This window comes from Rhineura floridana, chromosome 2, assembly GCF_030035675.1.
Source record: "Rhineura floridana isolate rRhiFlo1 chromosome 2, rRhiFlo1.hap2, whole genome shotgun sequence".
Lineage (NCBI taxonomy): Eukaryota > Metazoa > Chordata > Lepidosauria > Squamata > Rhineuridae > Rhineura > Rhineura floridana.
In genome coordinates this window covers 114,950,217-114,968,839 of record NC_084481.1, presented here as the reverse complement: position 1 = coordinate 114,968,839, position 18,623 = coordinate 114,950,217, and the positions used below count along the sequence as shown (strand labels likewise).

The window sequence follows — 18,623 nt, the reverse complement described above, 5'->3', positions numbered from 1 at the left end:
ATCTTTCTGGTGCTTACTGAAGCCCTTCCTCTTTCAACAAGCCTTGTAAGTAGAGACCTTATCCCAACCTGAGTCTGTTGGAATTACTTTTTTAGATGTTTTTAAATTTGTTTTTAAAGACGTTTTGTTTTAATATGTTTTAAAGTCTTTTGTTTTTGAGATGTTTTGGAGTGCTTTTGTTTGCCAGCCTGGGCTCCTCCTGGGAGGAAGGGCAAGATACACATTTAATAAATAAATAAATAATAAAGCAGTTTGCATTCACTTCCTCCTTGTGTAAATAACATCAACCCAGTTAGGAAAGCCACAAATGCACTGTTACTGGGGGTGGAGTAGGGACTGGGGAGATGAAATATCAAAATTAAGATTTTATGTGTACTGTAATCCAGGAGCAAGAGGAGGGAAACCCTTTAGGAACACAAAAATGTACTTTATTATGCCCATGGGATTTTAATTGGTGTCTTCTTTAGCGCTACTATAAAAACATAAAATACAAACAATTTCATTGATAAAATATATGATTTTTAAAACCCTGCAAAGTATACCACAAACATGATTATGGTCAATTACAACAGTAGAGACTATAAAAAGGGACAACAAAAATTATGGTGTAAATCAATCTTTTCTATGGGAGCCAGGCCTGCTCCACCAGCGCAGCTAAGCAAACATCTCCATTTGGTTCCTCCTCTCTTTAAACTGGTCATTATAAAAATTTCATGACTTTAAGAACTGATGCCCATTTTGCATTTTTCCTCATCCATTTCCCTTGTGTGTTGTGTCTCAACTTTGTTTTTAGACCTGTGGATGGGGACTGCCTTGATTGCTCATTATATGTAAGCTACTCTGGGAGGCATCTTGGATAAAGAGCAGGGGGAAATGGTTTAAATAAAATATAACAATCTCAGAAACAAACACTGCTAATAGTAACGTGAAGAACATATCCCCACCCCAGAATCAAATAGGCTAAATCAGGTAAACTAAACCATAAAACAAAAACGCTCTTCAGCTTGGTACTTGGTATGAATGTTTGTGTGTGTGTGTGGTTGTTGCATGTTTGTACGTATTTAAATTAGACTGGTTCTCATGGTGTGAACATGTGAGGTTGTTTTAGGATGTGAGACTGAATTATGTGAGACTGAATTATGTGAGTGCTTGCCGAGTGTGATTTGAGGTGTGCTAAATTAGTACATTTGAGTGCATTGGTTGATATGTTGATATGTTTGATATGTTTGATTAATGTCTGTTGATCTTGTACGAGTGTGCTTGAGTAAATGGAATAATATCCATTTCCAACTATAGTTAAATGAAGTTCTGTTTGTGATTATAAAGGGGCTGGCAGTTTTACTTGTCTAGCTTTTTTAATTTATTAATGACATAATTGATGTATAGTAACTGAGAAATGAGTTGATTTTTTCCCTCTAATCTACCCTGTTTAAAAATAAGGTTGAATTTATATATATATTACTTGATTTTTATTAATAATTTTTTTCTTGAAGGCTAGAGGATATTTTGTTCCATCTTCTGTGTTATAAATTTTTGTCATGTTTTTGTAGGTGATTTTTATGTGCAATGTCTATACCAAATGTTGATACTAAAGAGGATGTTCTGTTCAGTTATTACTTGTGTTTTATAGATTGTAGCCTATCCGGGGGGGGTTGTATTTGATGTTTAAGATGTTTTCTTCTGTTGTACACTGCTTAGAGTTTCATTTAAATATAAGTGGTATATCAGTTGTCTAAATAAATAAATAAATCTATCATCTCCAGTTACTCTGTTGGAGAATGCGTCTTAAAGATAAGTCCAGAGTAATCTTTTTATAACCCTAGGTGAGAGCCACAAACATACTTTCAAACCTCTACTGCCCAATAAAGTGAAAAGGGTAAGGCACAGATGTTGCTCATATGAAGAGGCTTTAAGGCAGCCTTTCCCAACCAGTGTGCCTCCAGATGTTGTTGGACCACAACTCCCATCTTTCCTGACCATTGGCAATGCTGGCTGAGGCTGATGGGAGTTGTGGTCCAACAACATCTGGAGGCACACTGGTTGGGAAAGGCTGCTTTAAGGGCTAGGAATCTGGCCCTCCAGGTCTTGTTGGACTCCAGCTCCCACCAGCATGGCCAATGCTCAGGGATGATGGGAGATGTAGTCCAAGAGCATCTGGAGGGCCACAGGTTCCCAACCCTGCCTCACAGACAATTCATTAATACAGTGAAGAAATTAATCCTTTACTTGCAGTGGAAAGACTTGATGGTGATTATGTCAAAAAGGCTTGAAAGGACTAGAACAAGAACTTATGGGAGAGAGAAAAAGTTTTAAAGGAGAACAAACCTAAGACACAAGTTTGCAAGATGGATCTCAATAGCCAGATCTCACATATTGTGGAAGAGACACCATAAAAAGAAGAGGTTTTCCATGGTTCAGTTGATACATAATTGTACAAGCCCTGAATTAAGAAATAGATATAGTTCTACTGCATTACATGTAGCAGAATATATTGCTACCTATGCTGGAGACAGAAATGTAATCAAATAGTATTCAGAGTCACAGCGGTCAGAACGAACCTACAGCTCTTTTAGTCCAACTCCCTTTCCTCAAGGCAGGGACCTCTATTCATTAAAGCACATCTGGCTTCTACTCTACACATGAATCCCTATTGATCCTTGCCCCCTTACATCCATACTAATTGATATCTTAGAGTGCCCCAGCAGACATTAATTCTGGTAGCTCAAGCAAATAAGTCAATCCACTTGCTTTAGGTGGCAGGTAAAAAAGCTTTTAATTCAGTAGCAAGGTTATGCTGGGGAAAACTTCATTCCCAAATATAGTGATCAGATCCTGGTCGTGAATCAAATCTCATCCACTGAAATTGCAATTCTATCTAAACATAAGTGCAACCCAATCCAGTACAGAATTATGGATGTCTAAACCGAATGAAATCAACAGCTGAAATCAACATGTTTAAAACATGCCTAATTTTTTATAAGATTGCAGCCTTGTAAGATGAACCTAGTGAAAATTAGAGTAAATATGTTTAAAATCATGCTGCACCCTCCCTAAATATAGGTTCACCTAACTCAGCATTTCCATATCCAATTCTTTGCTACACCTAATATATGCAACTTTGTTCTTATACCTCTCATGGTGGAAGGAAATTGATTTTGAACTCTTGTTAAAAAGTGCATTGGATGAAATACAAAAATCAGAAATCTCTTTTAAAAAAATAAGGCACTGTTTTAAAAATCTAGCACAACAAACACTGTCATATGATATAATACACATGCACATTTCTTCCTTACCATCTTCCTGTACGGTGAAATTGTCTGTTGGATTCACAGATACAACACTGACATGGGATTTCAAGAGATGGAAGATCTCATCTAGCTGTTCCCTGTTGCTGTCACAATCCACAAAGATCTCAAACTCCGAATTTTGTCTTCTGGATTTTCGAGATTCTATGTGCACCAGGTTCACATGTTTTTCCTGATAGATCAAGCCATTTTGGTTAGATTGTCAACAGCATCTAAGGACCAACATTCCTGCTATTCATCTCTTTCTCTGGTATATTTAGTCAAATATAATTAGTATGATAATAGTATTAAATATCACAAAAGAATGCACACTTTGAATACACTTCCTGCGATAGTGAATGTAACCTTATGATACTACTATTCATATGCAGTATGATAATTCATATATATGGACAAAGATTATAGTAAGATAATATTTTATCTTAATCCTAGTTCTGCTGTGATGGGAGAGCATAGTTTCCCACTATGTGAATGAGCCACAGCAAACTTCAGTCTTGTGCAGTCCTCCATTCATACCTTGTTCTCTTTGGGCACTAGAGGAGGAGATCTGAAGCAACCATGTCTGATTTAAAACTAACCACAGTTGCCCATGAAGCCCAAACTTGGAAAACTATTATTTGTTCAATCTGTGGTTTGAAAACAAGCCAGGATCTGAAATCACAGTTTGATCCTGGCTTGTTCTCACTTACAGTAGTGAAAACAGATGTCACAGGGAACTATGGTTTGTTTAAAATCAGAAGCAAAAGCTTCTGACCTTGTTGTCACAGACGTGGAAGATAAGGGGAGGAGGAGCAGATGAGCCCAAAGCTCCCACAGCTTCTTCACACAGGAGAAGACTACAGTTTCTCCTTACTTCTGAACTTGGCCTATCACCAACAGCATTTGACAACTGAAGCATGTTCACTGGGAATATTACCACCTTCAGCTGCATGCACCATTTTTTAAAACCAATAGCATATGCGTTGTTTGTATTGCTCAGTCCTAAGCTAAAGCAGTTGATATTCCAGAGTGTCTCTTATTAATCAGGCTAATTCTGTTCCCATCCTAGGCTAATGTACAAAATGTAAGGAAATGGCAAAGGTAAAATTCCAAAATAATAGCTACAAAAAACAATTGGGGGGGATCACTTTGCACTTCAGGCACAATATGTTATTCTGTCCTGTAGAGCAGGGGTTGGAAGCCTTTTATCTGGCCCATGGCCACCTTTTCTCATGGGCAATCTTCCCGGGGGCCCATGCCAGTGGTGGGCTGGGGCATGGCCAGAGGCAAAAGTGTATGGAGCATCAGAGGTGACTCTGAGCTTTGTGCAATAGGGTGCATACCAGCCATGATGGAAAAGTTAGAGGTTTCTATGCCCTACCACACACACACAAAGACATGCATTCGAGCGAGTCAGAAGAAATTGATGAAGGCCCAGCACATGTCCAGTGAGGGGTTTGGCCTAGGAAGAGTCCTGAGTGACAGAAAGAAAGCCCTGGAGGGCTGCATTGGCCACCAGGGTCTGATGTTCCTGCCCCGTGCTCTGGAGGGATGCATAAATGCAGCTCCTTTACTTTCCCCCCAAAAAAGTAGATTATTGACTTCAACATTAAATTACCAGTCATACTGATGAGCAATTCACTATTTAGTAAGAAAATGCAGCAATAATTACCATTCTAATGTCTTCTATGCATATGTTATGTAGTAGTGAGATACAAGAGCAGTGGATGGAATAACAGTTAATGCACCTCCTGGGAAAGAGGCAACCTACAATAGGCCCCCTTTGCACAGTACCCTGAAAATTGCAATAAGCACTTCCACATAATGTGCAAAGTTGCCCCCAGTAAGTTACAATTCAGGTAGATCTGAAATGCAAAACAATTAAAAAAAACAGTGGTTCCCAAACTTTTTTCCCATGGACCACTTGAAAATTATGGACTGTCTTGGCAGAGCACGTAATGATTTTTTCCCCAGTTATAGCAATTGTATTATGCTATGCTAGATGCTGTATGATTTTTAATTCTATTTGCATCTTTTAGTTCTTATACCGTATTTTATTGAATTACAATTTGAATGCCATAGAATGCCATAGAATGCAATCTAAGAGACAATAATAAATAATAAAATGAAATATAAGAAATAAAAGAAGCACTTAAAATACAACTAAAAATCAATATAAATATTTGATGTGGCCATGTTGCAAACCACCTGAATGAAGCTCGGGCCACAGTTTGGGAATCCCTGCCCTAAAAGTTCTAGTGGTTCATTCCTTCAGATCAGACTCTGGTATCTCATTCTTCTTTTGGGGTGCACAGTTTTATGATCATATCACATTAGGCTGAGGATTTGTTTTTGTTTTTAAATCCAACATCTCAATACAATAGCAAAATGCATCATGTTATTTCCAAAGTTGTTACTATCTTTACTGCACTGCTGTACACAATACCTGAAAGAAACAAATGCCTTTCTTATGTTGAACTTGCACAGTTCCCATTCGTTGAAAAGGGGTTTTACCAGAGAATTCTGCCAAGTGACATTTGTCATTGATCTTCTAGCATGTGAGCCCCAAACTCATTTATTTACAAGCAGTCCCCTTTATTTCAATGGAACATGCCCTGAATTCAGTATGCTTAGGTCCCCATCCTTCTGATTGGTTCTGACATGATGACATTTTAACTTAATCCCACAAACACATGGAAATTGACACTTGAATTGGTCATCCGTGAGACATTTCAAAGGACAGTTCCACAAGCAAGACGTAATAAAAATTGATGGATTACCCCAAGAAATGTGTCTTGGTTAATGTAGGCCACCACAAATTAGCCACGTGTAAATTGAAATGAATAATGAGAGCCCAAGCCGAATGCTATGCATGTTTGCTAGGCAGTAATTCCACTGCTCAACAGGACTTACTCTAAAGGAAATGTGCATAAACCTGTGACCTGAGTAATACTTAACTTTGGCTGAATTATGCCCATTATGCCAGATTTGGGCTTTTGGCTATTTTACACAGGAGCCTTCCATCAATTTTTACACTTCTCTCCTTTGCAAATGTACGACTGCATGGGTAAAATGTACATTCAGATTATAAATGGCTTTCTTCCATTTCATCTCACACTAGCACCAGTCTTTCACACACACACACACTCACACACCCCTCAAGTTCTGTGAAATTGTTCAGTGTCACATGTGAAAAACCCTGGTAGACTGCTCCTCTGCTCGTTTGCTCAGATGTGACTCCTCATGTTTTTAGTTGGGAGGGGTGACTTCCAAGACAGTGTGCACAAGATTGCTGCCAAACCCAAAATTATATTCACAGTTTGAAGAAGAAATTGAAACTATTATTATTATTATTATTATTATTATTACCCACCCTTCACCAGGCAGGTTACAGCAGTTTAAAATTCAGTATTAAAACAATTAAAATAAATTACTACCATAGGAATAGGATGGGTCCTGAAAACACATACTTATTTTCTTACATTTGTATCTTGCCTTTTTTTCATCAAGGAACCCAAGGCAGCATACAGCTGGTTCCCAGGTGGTCTCCTATCCAGTAAGTGACCAGACCCAGACCTGCTTAGTTTCAGCAAGGTGGTGGTCTCATGTGTCTTCAAACATTCCCTGAGACATCCTAGGCATCAAAGGCCAGGCTAAAGAAAGTATATCTTTACTTTCACTGAAAACTGTACGGTGAAGGTGCAGATGCACTTCTGTGGGGAGGGAATTCCACAGTCTTGCAAGACCTATATTAACTACAGTGAGATCAAGATTTTTGTATATATTTTAAATGATGCACAAATATGCATTAAAAAGTACCGTTTAGCTACTGTTCTTTGAGGTTTATATTTTCTGCCAAACAGTACATAATTTCTTTTAAAAAATAAAAAAAAGAGTCTTGAGGCACTTTAAAGACTAACAAATGTAATACATGGCCTAAGCGGTGGCCGCCCCTAGGCTGTGGAACTCCCTTCCCAGTGAGGTGCAATCAGCTCCCTCCTTGCCGTCTTTCCGGCGACAAGTAAAGACTGTTTTATTTCAACGGGCATTTGGGATAGAGAACGACCAGGATTAAGTGTCATAGGGTTGGTGATTACATTATATGACTTTATTATTTTAAATTGTCCACTGTTTTTAACCTATATTTTATGGTTTTAATTTTTCTCATAGTTTAATTCTTTTTTAATAATATACTCTGTATGTTTTAATGGTGTTGTTTTTAGTTGTAAGCCGCTCTGAGTCCTATTGGAAAAAGCGCGGGGTAGAAATAAAGTTTAATATTATATTATTATTATTACTTCATTCAATGGATTAAGAGAGATTACAACATCTATATAATATGCTTGTTTTTAAAGAGGCTGTTAAAGATATATATGGTAAAGTGCAATATTACAGATACAGAGGAGTGGGTGATAGGGTTGTCAGCTTTTTAATTAGCCTATGCTCCTGCATCTCTAATGAGCATCAGGAAGCACAGCTAGCCTACCATTAGGAAAAGCAAGGCGGCTGCCTCAGGGCAGTACATTTTAACTGACAGAGATTAGGAGGTGATTTTCTGCCTCAGGTGCTAAATTTACTTGCCTAGCCTTGGATAGTACTTTAACTTGGTGGGGTGAGGGGGCACCATTTGCTCTTCCACCCCAAGTAGCACAATGAGTTGGGCCAACAAAACAAGTGATAAAGCTTATCTCCATGCTGAGAAGAGCTTCATGTGTCCATTTCTGCAGTGCAAGCTATGTTAAAAGGCACAAGAGCAAGCTGAGCTGCTTTTGTGGTCATTTGGCAAGCCTAGCTATCGATTGGTTTCTACTATGCTAATGGCATGCCTGCATAACTGATCCCTGCCGGCTGTAGTTTCAGCACTGTAGTGCAGAACTGGAAGCACAGGAAGTGGCCCTTAAAATAAAAAAACATCTTTGTCCCTAGCTAGCCTCCTACCCCTGCCAAGAATGGAAAAACTGTCCTACAGGCTGCCCAGTCCACAATGATTCAGCCACTACCCCTATTAGTCATAGAGGCAGGCAGAAAACCACCATGTCCTAAATCATCACTGCAAGGAACATCTATGCTTCATGAGCACATTCAGTACCTGAAGTAAACACCAGGTGTATGCACACTAAACCAGGGATGAAGAACTTGTGGCCCTCTAGATGTTGCTGGTCTCAGACTCCCATCACCCCTAGCCAGTGTGGTGATGATGGGAGCTGTAGTCCCACAACATCTGGTGGGCCACAGATTCCCCATCTCCAAGCAATTCCATACCTGGAGAGGGATTACATGGAGAGAGAAAAGGTGACAAGCTGAATATATGAACCAGCATTAAATATCTATAAAAGTATTGCTAAGGACCAATTCCCAGAGTACATTTGCTTTACACATGAGCACTTCTGACATTTCCCAAATACACACTCAGGTTGGAAAATGTGGCAATCAGGCAGTCATGGATATGAACAACAGCCATTTCTGTGATCATAAACATTGGTTAAGAAAGTTCACCTGGATGTGATATCCATATAGGAAGAGTGTCATATGTGAAGTGGTTCTTTAACACACTGACTCTGAAGTGAAGGTTATCAACAAGATGGAACAATGTTTCAAAAAAAATGAGAGGGGGTTGTTTTTAATAAAAACTGAGTGCCCATAATCCAGCACTCAGTTAGATGCACTTAACCTTCTTAATTTTAGTGGACGTGAATTCACTTACAGCTCAATCCTTTACATGTTTACTCAGTGGGACTTACACCCAGGTACATGTGTACAGCATTGCAACTTAAATGCTTTCCTGGATTCTTATGGCTAGTGGCTTAAGTGCAACAAGGAAGGCAACAATGATAGAATTTACATATAAACACAACTGAAATTAATAGCAATGTTTGTTTGCTACTGAAACATGAGGTCCTTGTGGAAGCGATGTGATAGGAATCTGTACAATTGGTCAAATTTATTTATTAACCACATTTTAGGCTGTCTTTCCACAGTAGCAAAAATGCACCAGGCCATTGCAGCTGAAAGCTAGCTATAAATATTGCACATTTAATTTGCAGGACTATGGCTATTATGCTTGTCTGACATGATTCCCACATTGCTCCTTCAGGCCATCCTACCTGATCACCATGAAACCTAGTGCTCATAATAGATTTTAATTCCAAGAGAAGTAATTCTGAATCCACAATCTCTTTCCCAACCAGTTCTAGGCACATCATGCCATGTGCCTAGCAAGTTAATTTCTTAGCAGAGTTTGGCAAGCCCAAAGGAATACAAGTTAACTTGGCAGGTGACTGAAGATAGTGTGGCACATTTCTAGGATTAAGAAAAGGACTTATTAAATCTCCCCATGGCATTTGCTCTGATCTCATTAGCAATTAAACTATTGTGTATTCCAAATGACTTATTATAGGCATTTTAGCATGTGTTTTTTTAATTGTTTTAAATCTTTTAAACAGTGTTTTAAATTGTTTTTTAAAAGATGTGTTTTAAATTTGTATGTTTGTTTTTGATGTTTTTAGTTGCTGTAAACCGCCCAGAGAGCTTCGGCTGTGGGGCGGTATACAAATACAATAAATAAATAAATAAATAAATAAATAAATAAATAAATAAATAAAACTCAAGAATTTATTAGATTTGCTGTATGCTCAGATGTGAAATCCTTCTGACGCAAAATCAATGTTTTTAGTCATGTTGGATGTATTGTTGATTTTATACTTTACAGTTGTATGGCTTGACAGCTTTAAAGACTCTCCACTTTTTTCACACTTCTTTGGGTGCTCTTTACAACAAAGAATGTAGCTAAGAAAAATAAATGAGGCCATGCATCTTGTTAACCAATTAGGCTTTTGACTTTGCAAATTTCAGCTCAACCTTGACTCTGCTGTTGTTGCAGTTTCAGATGAAGTACCCAATGCTGGAGTTGGTGATGTGTTGTGGGATTGGTTTCAGTTTATGCAATCAGCTGATATGGACAAGATGCTGGTAGCTACACATCTGACCACATGCTCTCAACTGCTCTACCTTTTAACTTATTAAATCTAGCAGAGGGGGGTTGATAGGTTTGGTCCAGAGTGGAGTAATGTCTCATTGCCTTGAAAGGTCACCTTGAAAGAGGTGGTCATGAGGCCACTCCTAAAGAAACCAGCTCTGGATATCTTGGACTGGAGTAACTATCAACTAGTCGCAAATACCCCTTTTCGAGGAAGGTGGTGGAGACAGTAGTGGTGGGGCTGCTGGGGCTGCTGAGGCTGCTGGAAGCATTCTTGGATGACACAGAATATTAAGACCCATTCCAGTCTGGGTTCAGGCCTGGCCATGGAGCTAAGTTAGCCTTGGTTGCCCTGATGAATGACCTTTACAGACAGCAGCACAGGGGGAGTGTGACCTTGTTCCTGTTTCTTGATCTCTTGGTGGCTTTTGATACAATTGACCATGGTATCCTCCTGGATGAGCTCTGTAGAATGGGAATTGGGGCACCGTGTTCCAATCCTATCTGCATGACTGAGTCCAGAGTGTAGCATTGGGTGATTATCTTTTGACCCCCTGGCAGTGGTACTCTGGAGTGCCTCAGGATACCATCTTATCCCCAGTGCTATTTAATATCTATAAGAAGCCGCTGGAAGTGGTCATTAGAGGTTTGAGGGTATGCTGATGACACTCAGCTCTCTTTCTTCGTAACACTCAAAACAGGAAAGACTGCGGGCCCTTGACCAGTGCCTGGATGCAGTGGTGGGATGGATGAAGGAAAATAAGCGGAGTTTGAATCCTGGCAAGATGCAGGCACTGTGGGTGAGTGGTTCCCATATCCAAGAAATTGCTGCCCTGGAAAGGGTTGCACTCCCCCTGAAGGAGCAGGTACGCAGTCTGGAGGTGCTTCTGGATCCAGCTCTGTCGTTGAAGTCCCAGGTAGTCTCAGTGGCTAGAAGTGCCTTTAACAAGCTGCGCCTGGTAAGACAACTATAACCATTCCTGGAGGGGGAGAGCTGACCATGGTAGTTCAGGCATTGGTGACTTCAAGAGTGGATTACTGCAAAGCACTGTATGTGGGGCTTCCCTTGCACTTGATCCAAAAACTGCAGTTAGTGCAGCCAAATTGCTGACAGGAGCGAGACTCTGTCAGCATATAACACCTCTGCACTAGTTGCAGATATATTACCAGGTCACTGTTGATGTATAAAGCCCTTAACAGTTTGGGACCGGTTTACATGCCCACCCGAGCACTTTGATCTACAGAACAGGGACTGTTACAGGTGCCACATAATACTCATCCAGCACTTGTAAGAAATTGTTCTTTTAATATGGCAGCATCTACTCTTTGGACTTCCCTGCCTATTGACATCAGGCAGGTGTCTTCACTATGCCTTTCAATGCTTGCTTAAAATTTTTTTGTTTAGGCAAGCCTATCCCGACACATAGATATTGGTGTGTTTTAATATTTTTGGTCTGTTGCTGTTTTAATTGTTTTTAAAATGTTTTTAATCACTTGTTTTTAACTGTTTTGTTGATAATTCTAATTTTTTGGTAAACCACTTAAAGGATTTTGTTTTGTTTTACAGTCAAGCAGTATATAAATTTTGTTAAATAAATCAAGCTCCCTACCATTTTCACGCAAACAAAGGCTACTTCATTACTTTGGGATGCCACTGACTGGATCGCTATGGTGTACCTCTCATGTCCTGAGTCTCAAAGAAATACTTTTGTAACCACCCATTTTATGTCTACCACTTCAATCTACTTTTTCAGAACAGCAGCTAATCTTATGAAGCAATAAACAGTTCACTCCAAGCTGTGCTACGTGTGTTCCATAACTCGCATCGGGAAATGCCACGTTAAGTTCTTGCATAGAACTGGACATCTTTAAATGTTGGTGGTGTATTTTTTTATGTTTTTAACTCTTATGGCTTCAGAAATGAGCTTGGAAACCTCAGAATGCCCCAAAGCCAGAGAGCAGTTCATACAGGCCTTCGGTGTTCAGTAGGCAAAGCATGAAATGCCATACTCAGCTGTACTTGTCATCCTCCCACTCACTAATCATAAATACTTTTTCCTGTCCATATCTCTCCTGCCTGCCTCCAGTTATTATCATTTATTTCAAATTATGTGACAACCTAGCAGCTGCAGAAATTAAACTAAGAAAGAAAATTTCTGCAAGCTTGCTTGAGAATACAATTGATTCAGCAAGCAGAACTGGGATTCCCTTGGTGCAGAAGCCTGCATGCTTTGTGTGTGGAGTTACTGTAAGGCCTGGAGAAAGGCCCGGAGACAACCAGTAAATTGTTGTGATGAACAACTGCATTAGACTTTCCAGAGGCATCTGGTGGGCCACTGTGGGCAAAGGATGTAGGATTAGATAAGATTTTGCTCTGACCCAGCAGGGCTCTTCTTATGTTCTTGTGCTCCCTACAAAAGTGGCACTAAGTGCAGATGGCATTTCTCTAAGAATCTACTGCCAGTTTCATCCACTTACCGTGGCACAACTTTACACCTTTCTGATGCTCCTGAAGAAGAACCAAGCACTTCTCTTTGATCCTGCTGCACTTATACCATTCATTCAGTTTCTGAACCGCTCTTCATCAGTGATGATGCCAGGGCGATTTACAATGCAGATATCAAATCCTTAAAATTCAACCATCTATTTAAGACCACCTTAAAACAAAACCATGTAATCAGAACAGCAGGCGGCATCCATCAATTTACTGCTAGCCTTTGTCAAGTCAAAGGCAGCGAGTTTCCCCTTTGCATCAGAACTAGAATGTCCGATTCAGCAGCTCATGGGGCCAGGCCTTAAGATGATTTGCTGCTTTTCTCTTTCTTTCTTTTCTTCATTTGTTAATTTTATTTATCCTGCCCTTGAAAGAGGCAGCTAATCAATTCACTGATTAAAACAACCAGATTAATCACCTTTAATCAATATTATGCATGGCATTGAGAAAGTGGATAGAGAAAAGTTCTTCTCCCTCTCTCATAATACTAGAACTCGTGGACATTCAAAGAAGCTGAATGTTGGAAGATTCAGGACAGACAAAAGGAAGTCCTTCTTTACTCAGTGCATAGTTAAACGATGGAATTTGCTCCCACAAGATGCAGTAATGGCAACTAGCTTGGATGGCTTTAAAAGAAGATTAGACAAATTCAGGAGGACATGGCTATCAATGGCTACTAGCCATGACGGCTGTGCTCTGCCACCCTAGTCAGAGGCAGCATGCTTCTGAAAACCAGTTGCCGGAAGCCTCAGGAGGGGAGAGTGTTCTTGCACTCGGGTCCTGCTTGCGGGTTTCCCCAGGCACCTGGTTGGCCACTGTGAGAACAGGATGCTGGACTAGATGGGCCACTGGCCTGATCCAGCAGGCTCTTCTTATGTTCTTATTTATTTATTGTTTATTTATTATTTCAATTTATATACCGCCCTTAGCAGAATAGCTCTCAGGGCGGTGAACAAACAAAATAAAATACAATATATCATAATAAAAATCATAAAAACATATACAAACAAACAAACAAAAAACCACTACAAAAACACAATACGACAAAAATTAAAAATACGGATTAAAAGATTAAAATGGTTAAGAAAATTAAAATGCCTGGGAGCATAAAAAGGTCTTTACCTGGCGCCGAAAAGATAGAAGTGTAGGCGCCAGGCATACCTCTTCGGGGAGGCTGTTCCACAACTCAGGGGCCACCACAGAAAAGGCCCTAGATCTAGTAACCACCCTCCGGGCTTCCCGATGGGTTGGTACCCGGAGGAGGGCCTTAGATTCTGAACGAAGTGAACGGGTAGGTTCGTATCGAGAGAGGCGTTCCACAAGGTATTGAGGTCCCACGCCGTGTAAGGCTTTATAGGTAAGAACCAGCACCTTGAATCTCGCCCGGAAGCAAATAGGAAGCCAGTGCAGACGCGCCAAGACAGGTGTTATATGCGAAGACCGACTGGTCCTCGTCAGTAGTCTGGCAGCTGCGTTCTGCACCAGCTGAAGCTTCCGAATTGTCTTCAAGGGCAGCCCTACGTACAGCGCATTACAGTAATCCAATCTTGAAGTTACCAGAGCGTGAACAACGGAGGCGAGGTCGTCCCTGTCCAGATAGGGGCGTAGTTGGGCTACCAGACGAAGATGGTAAAACGCATTCCGTGCCACCGAGGCCACTTGGGCCTCGAGAGACAGGGAAGAGTTGAGAAGAACCCCCAAACTACGTACCTGTTCCTTCAGGGGGAGTGTAACCCCATCCAGAACAGGGTTAACATCCACCATCTGAGCAGGGAAGGCATTCACCAACAATGTCTCGGTCTTGTCTGGATTGAGTCTCAGTTTATTAGCTGTCATCCAGTCCATTATCGCGGTCAGGCAACGGTTCAGCACATCAACAGACTCACCTGTTCTTAACTTAGATAACTTGCAAATGAGATGAAACCCTAACTGTAAAGCTGTCTTCACACATGACACTAAAAATAACCTGGGATGCCCCCTTTTGCTATTTGCACCAAGTAAGAATACAGAAGAGTCATTTTAAAATCAATTCCAGGGTGCCAGCGCCTTGACATTCTGTTACACCAAACACACAATAGAGCCACGTGACCCCTTAAAAACTATATGCTTTATTGTGGTGTAAATCCACACAAATTTATTGTGGTGTAAATCCACACAAGCTCCTGCCACAATAAATCTCTCAGTCTTTAAGGTGCTTCAATATTTTCATCAATGTCTTCCCCATGTAAAGTTTACATCTGCACTACAGACTGGTCCAAGCAAAAATAGATATAACCCTCACTTCGGTGAAAAATGCTTTACGTCTCCTATAAAGTTTGAGAGTCTGCTTGTTAGCTTTCCCTTTCTGAACAAGAGCCTGATGTGAACCTTTTTCAGGATGTCTGATGCTCCTCGATAAATGGTTAGCTGGCTCTGGGTAGATCCAGAAAAGTGCAGCTTTCTGCTAAGGAAGGAAGGAAACAGCCAACATGGGTTAATATCACAATCTTGAAACTAGCATGGCTGCATAGTATTTGGTACAGCCTTCTTGGTTCTGAAAACAGTAGCAAACTCCCATTCGGGTTGCCAGTCTTGAAAGCTACCCAGCACAGGGTCGGGCTGATCAAACCCAATCACCAACAGACAACTCACTCATTACAAGAACAGAATTAGTCTGTTAATGTAGATCCCCCCCTCTCTTAATCTGCTCACGATCTCAAGGAGAGGAGCTTCAAACTGCTGACATCAACAGCAAGTTCAGCAAAGCTAAATCTCTTCTTACCTCTTAAGCCAGCCTTCCCAGCACTGTCTCCAGCAAGACCCCAACGCACTGCTAAATGTGAGCAGCCCAAGCTCACCATGTACTCCAAAACCACCTCAACCCCTAGCTATTGATGGCTATAAATACAGCTCTTTTAGCTTGTAGTACTTGCAGTTATTTTATTGTTGGCTTTTGTAAATTTGCTTCTGTCTGCACCCCCAGCACTTTGTATTTTGATATTTTGAATGTTCGTTGTGAGCCACTTTGGGTACAGTATGCTGTAGAAAGGTGGCATATAAATAAACTCAATCAATCAATCAATCGGTTACAGAAGTGGTTTTTAAAGGGCTGCTTTGAACAATAGTTTTCATTGTGGTTGAGTGTTTTCTCCACGCTTTTTCCCCTTGTGAGCCACTTTGAATGAGAATAAGGAGAGGTGGAATACAAGTGTGTCACATTCGGTAACATGGAAGCCCATGTTACCAAATCTGGTTCCTAGAAAACTGCTGTCTGGCTCCATGGTAGCTAATCTTGCAGCAAAATTAGGTGGGGAAAGTGGCATTTGTGGCAACAGAACCTGCTGGCAGGTGCCTCTAGGATCTGGGAGCCCAAGGTGCCAGTCTTCCACCATTCACTCCTGTCTCCAGGTAGTTCTCTGGAAAAGCTAGTTGCTGACCAATGTAATATATCTTTATTTGACCAGGTGTTTCTAGGCTCTTAGATGAAGTAGCGGGATAGGGGGGAATGGTGATAATATAGCAAAAGTTGGGTAGACAGCAAAACATGGCCAACAGGAATTATCAGAGAGGTGAGATCATCTTTCTGAAGAAAGACTCAGACCATTGGCAAGGGCTAGCTTAAATGGCTTAAAGGATGAGTTATGTTATGTTATGGCCAAAAAAGCCCCCAAGGCAGCTCACAAAAAGATATAAAATACTAGTCAGAAATGAACAATACAATTTACAAAAACGTAAGACAACAAAAGGAGGTAAATATGCAGGGAAGGCATTGGATGGAATCCGAGTACAACACTATGCACAGTCTGCTGATCCCTTTTTAGGTCTCTCTGATGTGATGGAGTTTGTCTGTGTCATCCTGCAGAGATACTTCTCAGTATGCCTGGACTGCTGTACATCAAATGGACAAGGCGAGGGGACCACATGATTACACCCCAAAGTGCACTCAGACAAGGAACCTCATGTTCCCTGACATGTCCGCAGGGATCAGCTGACTTCAGGATAAGAATGGGTATCCACCTTTTCTCAGGCTATGTCCCCCAAGTTCCATGCCATAGTACCTTCATAAGAAACTAGTGACTAGACTTGCGTCCAATTAGATTCATGCCCCATATTATCCAGATGAGATGATCAATTGTGTTAATACAATTGGCAGAGTAGGAATGGTAATTTATCCTGTTTAATCCTCATCTAGTCATTTGAATGACTGGATCTTGGCTGTATATGCTTTTTAGCCATCCTGATGGTTGCCAGTCCCAGCAAGAGGAGAGCTTGCTTTTCTTCCTAAAGCCTCCTTGCATGCAGCTAGCTTGAGCTGATAGCTGACCTGTCTAAGGGTGTTTTAGCAATTGATGCTGTATAGGGCACCTTTTCGTATGGAATTGCATCACTTGTTAACAGGGACAACAAGTGGGCTAGAGCCACAGAGCTAGCCAAAGTAAGCATTATATTTGAATGACAGGTGCAGAATATGCATCAAGCAATATATTACACACAGTAGTCTAGTGGCAAATTCAGACGTGCCAGGTCCCTTCATGTTAGTTACAGCCATGCCCCTCCCCCTTTTTCTGTGCTGATGAGATTAACAATGAGATCCTTGTTAATACCTTCTCTCACGACAGACATCCCTAGGCACAAATAAGCATGAAAGGGGAGGATGTTAGCTACTGAGAAGACTCTTCTCAGTGGCTGACTCACCTTCTTTCACTGATTGGCTCCAGGAAAGGACTAGGAAGCACATTAGAAGACTCTTGTCAGTGGCTAACACACTCCCTTTACCTGCTGATAGGCTCGTAGGATGCTGGAGACAAAGTGACCCTGCTGAGACCCTGGTCCCAGAAAAGTAAGGGGTCTAAGACCCCCCTGAGACCCCAGATGACTACACCCCTGATTATATAAGAGTATTTTCCACAAGTGATACTTTTATTGAATATATTGTGCAAAATACTGTTAAAATGGTTTTGTGTGGATGAACAACAGAAAATGTTCACTTTCAAAAGGGAGGCATGTGGGAGGGGAAATCTTTCAGAAATTTTAAGCCCCAAAGCACTTAATGTACTTTTTACTTCCTGACTACATTCCTAAAACAAGGCCTCCCACCAGCATTGTTCTCTGGGTGGCTCAAAAAACATAAAATGATAAAATGCCAAGAAAATACAAGGTCATAAAATAACAATATCGCTCCTATGTTGTAAAATGTAGCTGTGATCTTACCAGACGTTGCTTCCCCAAACAAAAGAAACTTTTTAAAAGAATGTAGTAGACAAACCGAGGGAAGAAAGAGAGAAAGAAAAGAAGAAAGGACTCCTCTCCTGCAGCCCTGCCCCACTCAGGACGGTCAGAGAGGAGAGGTTGCCTACCGCGTTGTTGAGCTGATTCTCATCGAAGCTGGTGTTCACAGAGTCGAAGGATCGCCCCCTCCGGGGAACCTCAATTCTGCTGGCATACATGATGGGAAGGCGATGGAAGAGCTCGCTGGAGAGAAGCGGTTCCGCGGCTGCTCTGCTCTGCGCGCCTCCTGGTGCTTGGCTATTTATGGGCAGGAGGAGGGTGGAGGAGCCCCAGGAAGAGGCGCTCCTAATCTCCAGCCCGGAGAGGGGAGGGGGGAAGAGCGCCTCCCCACGTTTCACGTGAATGCAAAGGAGCAGACCTCAAGAGTAACCTTACTCTTTGCGATGACTTTGTGTTACAGGGCATCCAAAACAGGTTCTGGGGCTGAGACTCAAAATTTCACTTTAGCAATTATGTGATAGACAGAAATTCAACAGGTTAGATAACAGTAGATATAATACTGGGGGGATTCTGCTATTGGATTTCTGCCTTGCTTGCAAATATTAAAAGGTCAGCCGCCTGACCTGGGGGGGAAAGTGGCAACCTTAGTAGCGATTTAGTT

At 41.1% G+C, this 18,623-nt stretch overlaps 1 protein-coding gene across 1 annotated transcript in view; it reads right to left on the bottom strand.

Annotated features, from left to right (window-relative positions):
* The window catches only part of TPH1 (tryptophan hydroxylase 1), a 35,355-nt gene extending 17,134 nt beyond the window's left edge, over positions 1-18,221 (bottom strand). Inside the window, exons 1-2 of the mRNA XM_061610222.1 lie at positions 18,091-18,221; positions 3,294-3,477 (exon numbers count right to left, since the gene is read on the bottom strand). Coding sequence (XP_061466206.1) covers positions 3,294-3,477; positions 18,091-18,180 — 274 coding nt within the window. The 5' untranslated portion in view covers positions 18,181-18,221. The remainder of the gene's footprint in view (positions 1-3,293; positions 3,478-18,090) is intronic.
* Positions 18,222-18,623: the final 402 nt, after the last annotated feature.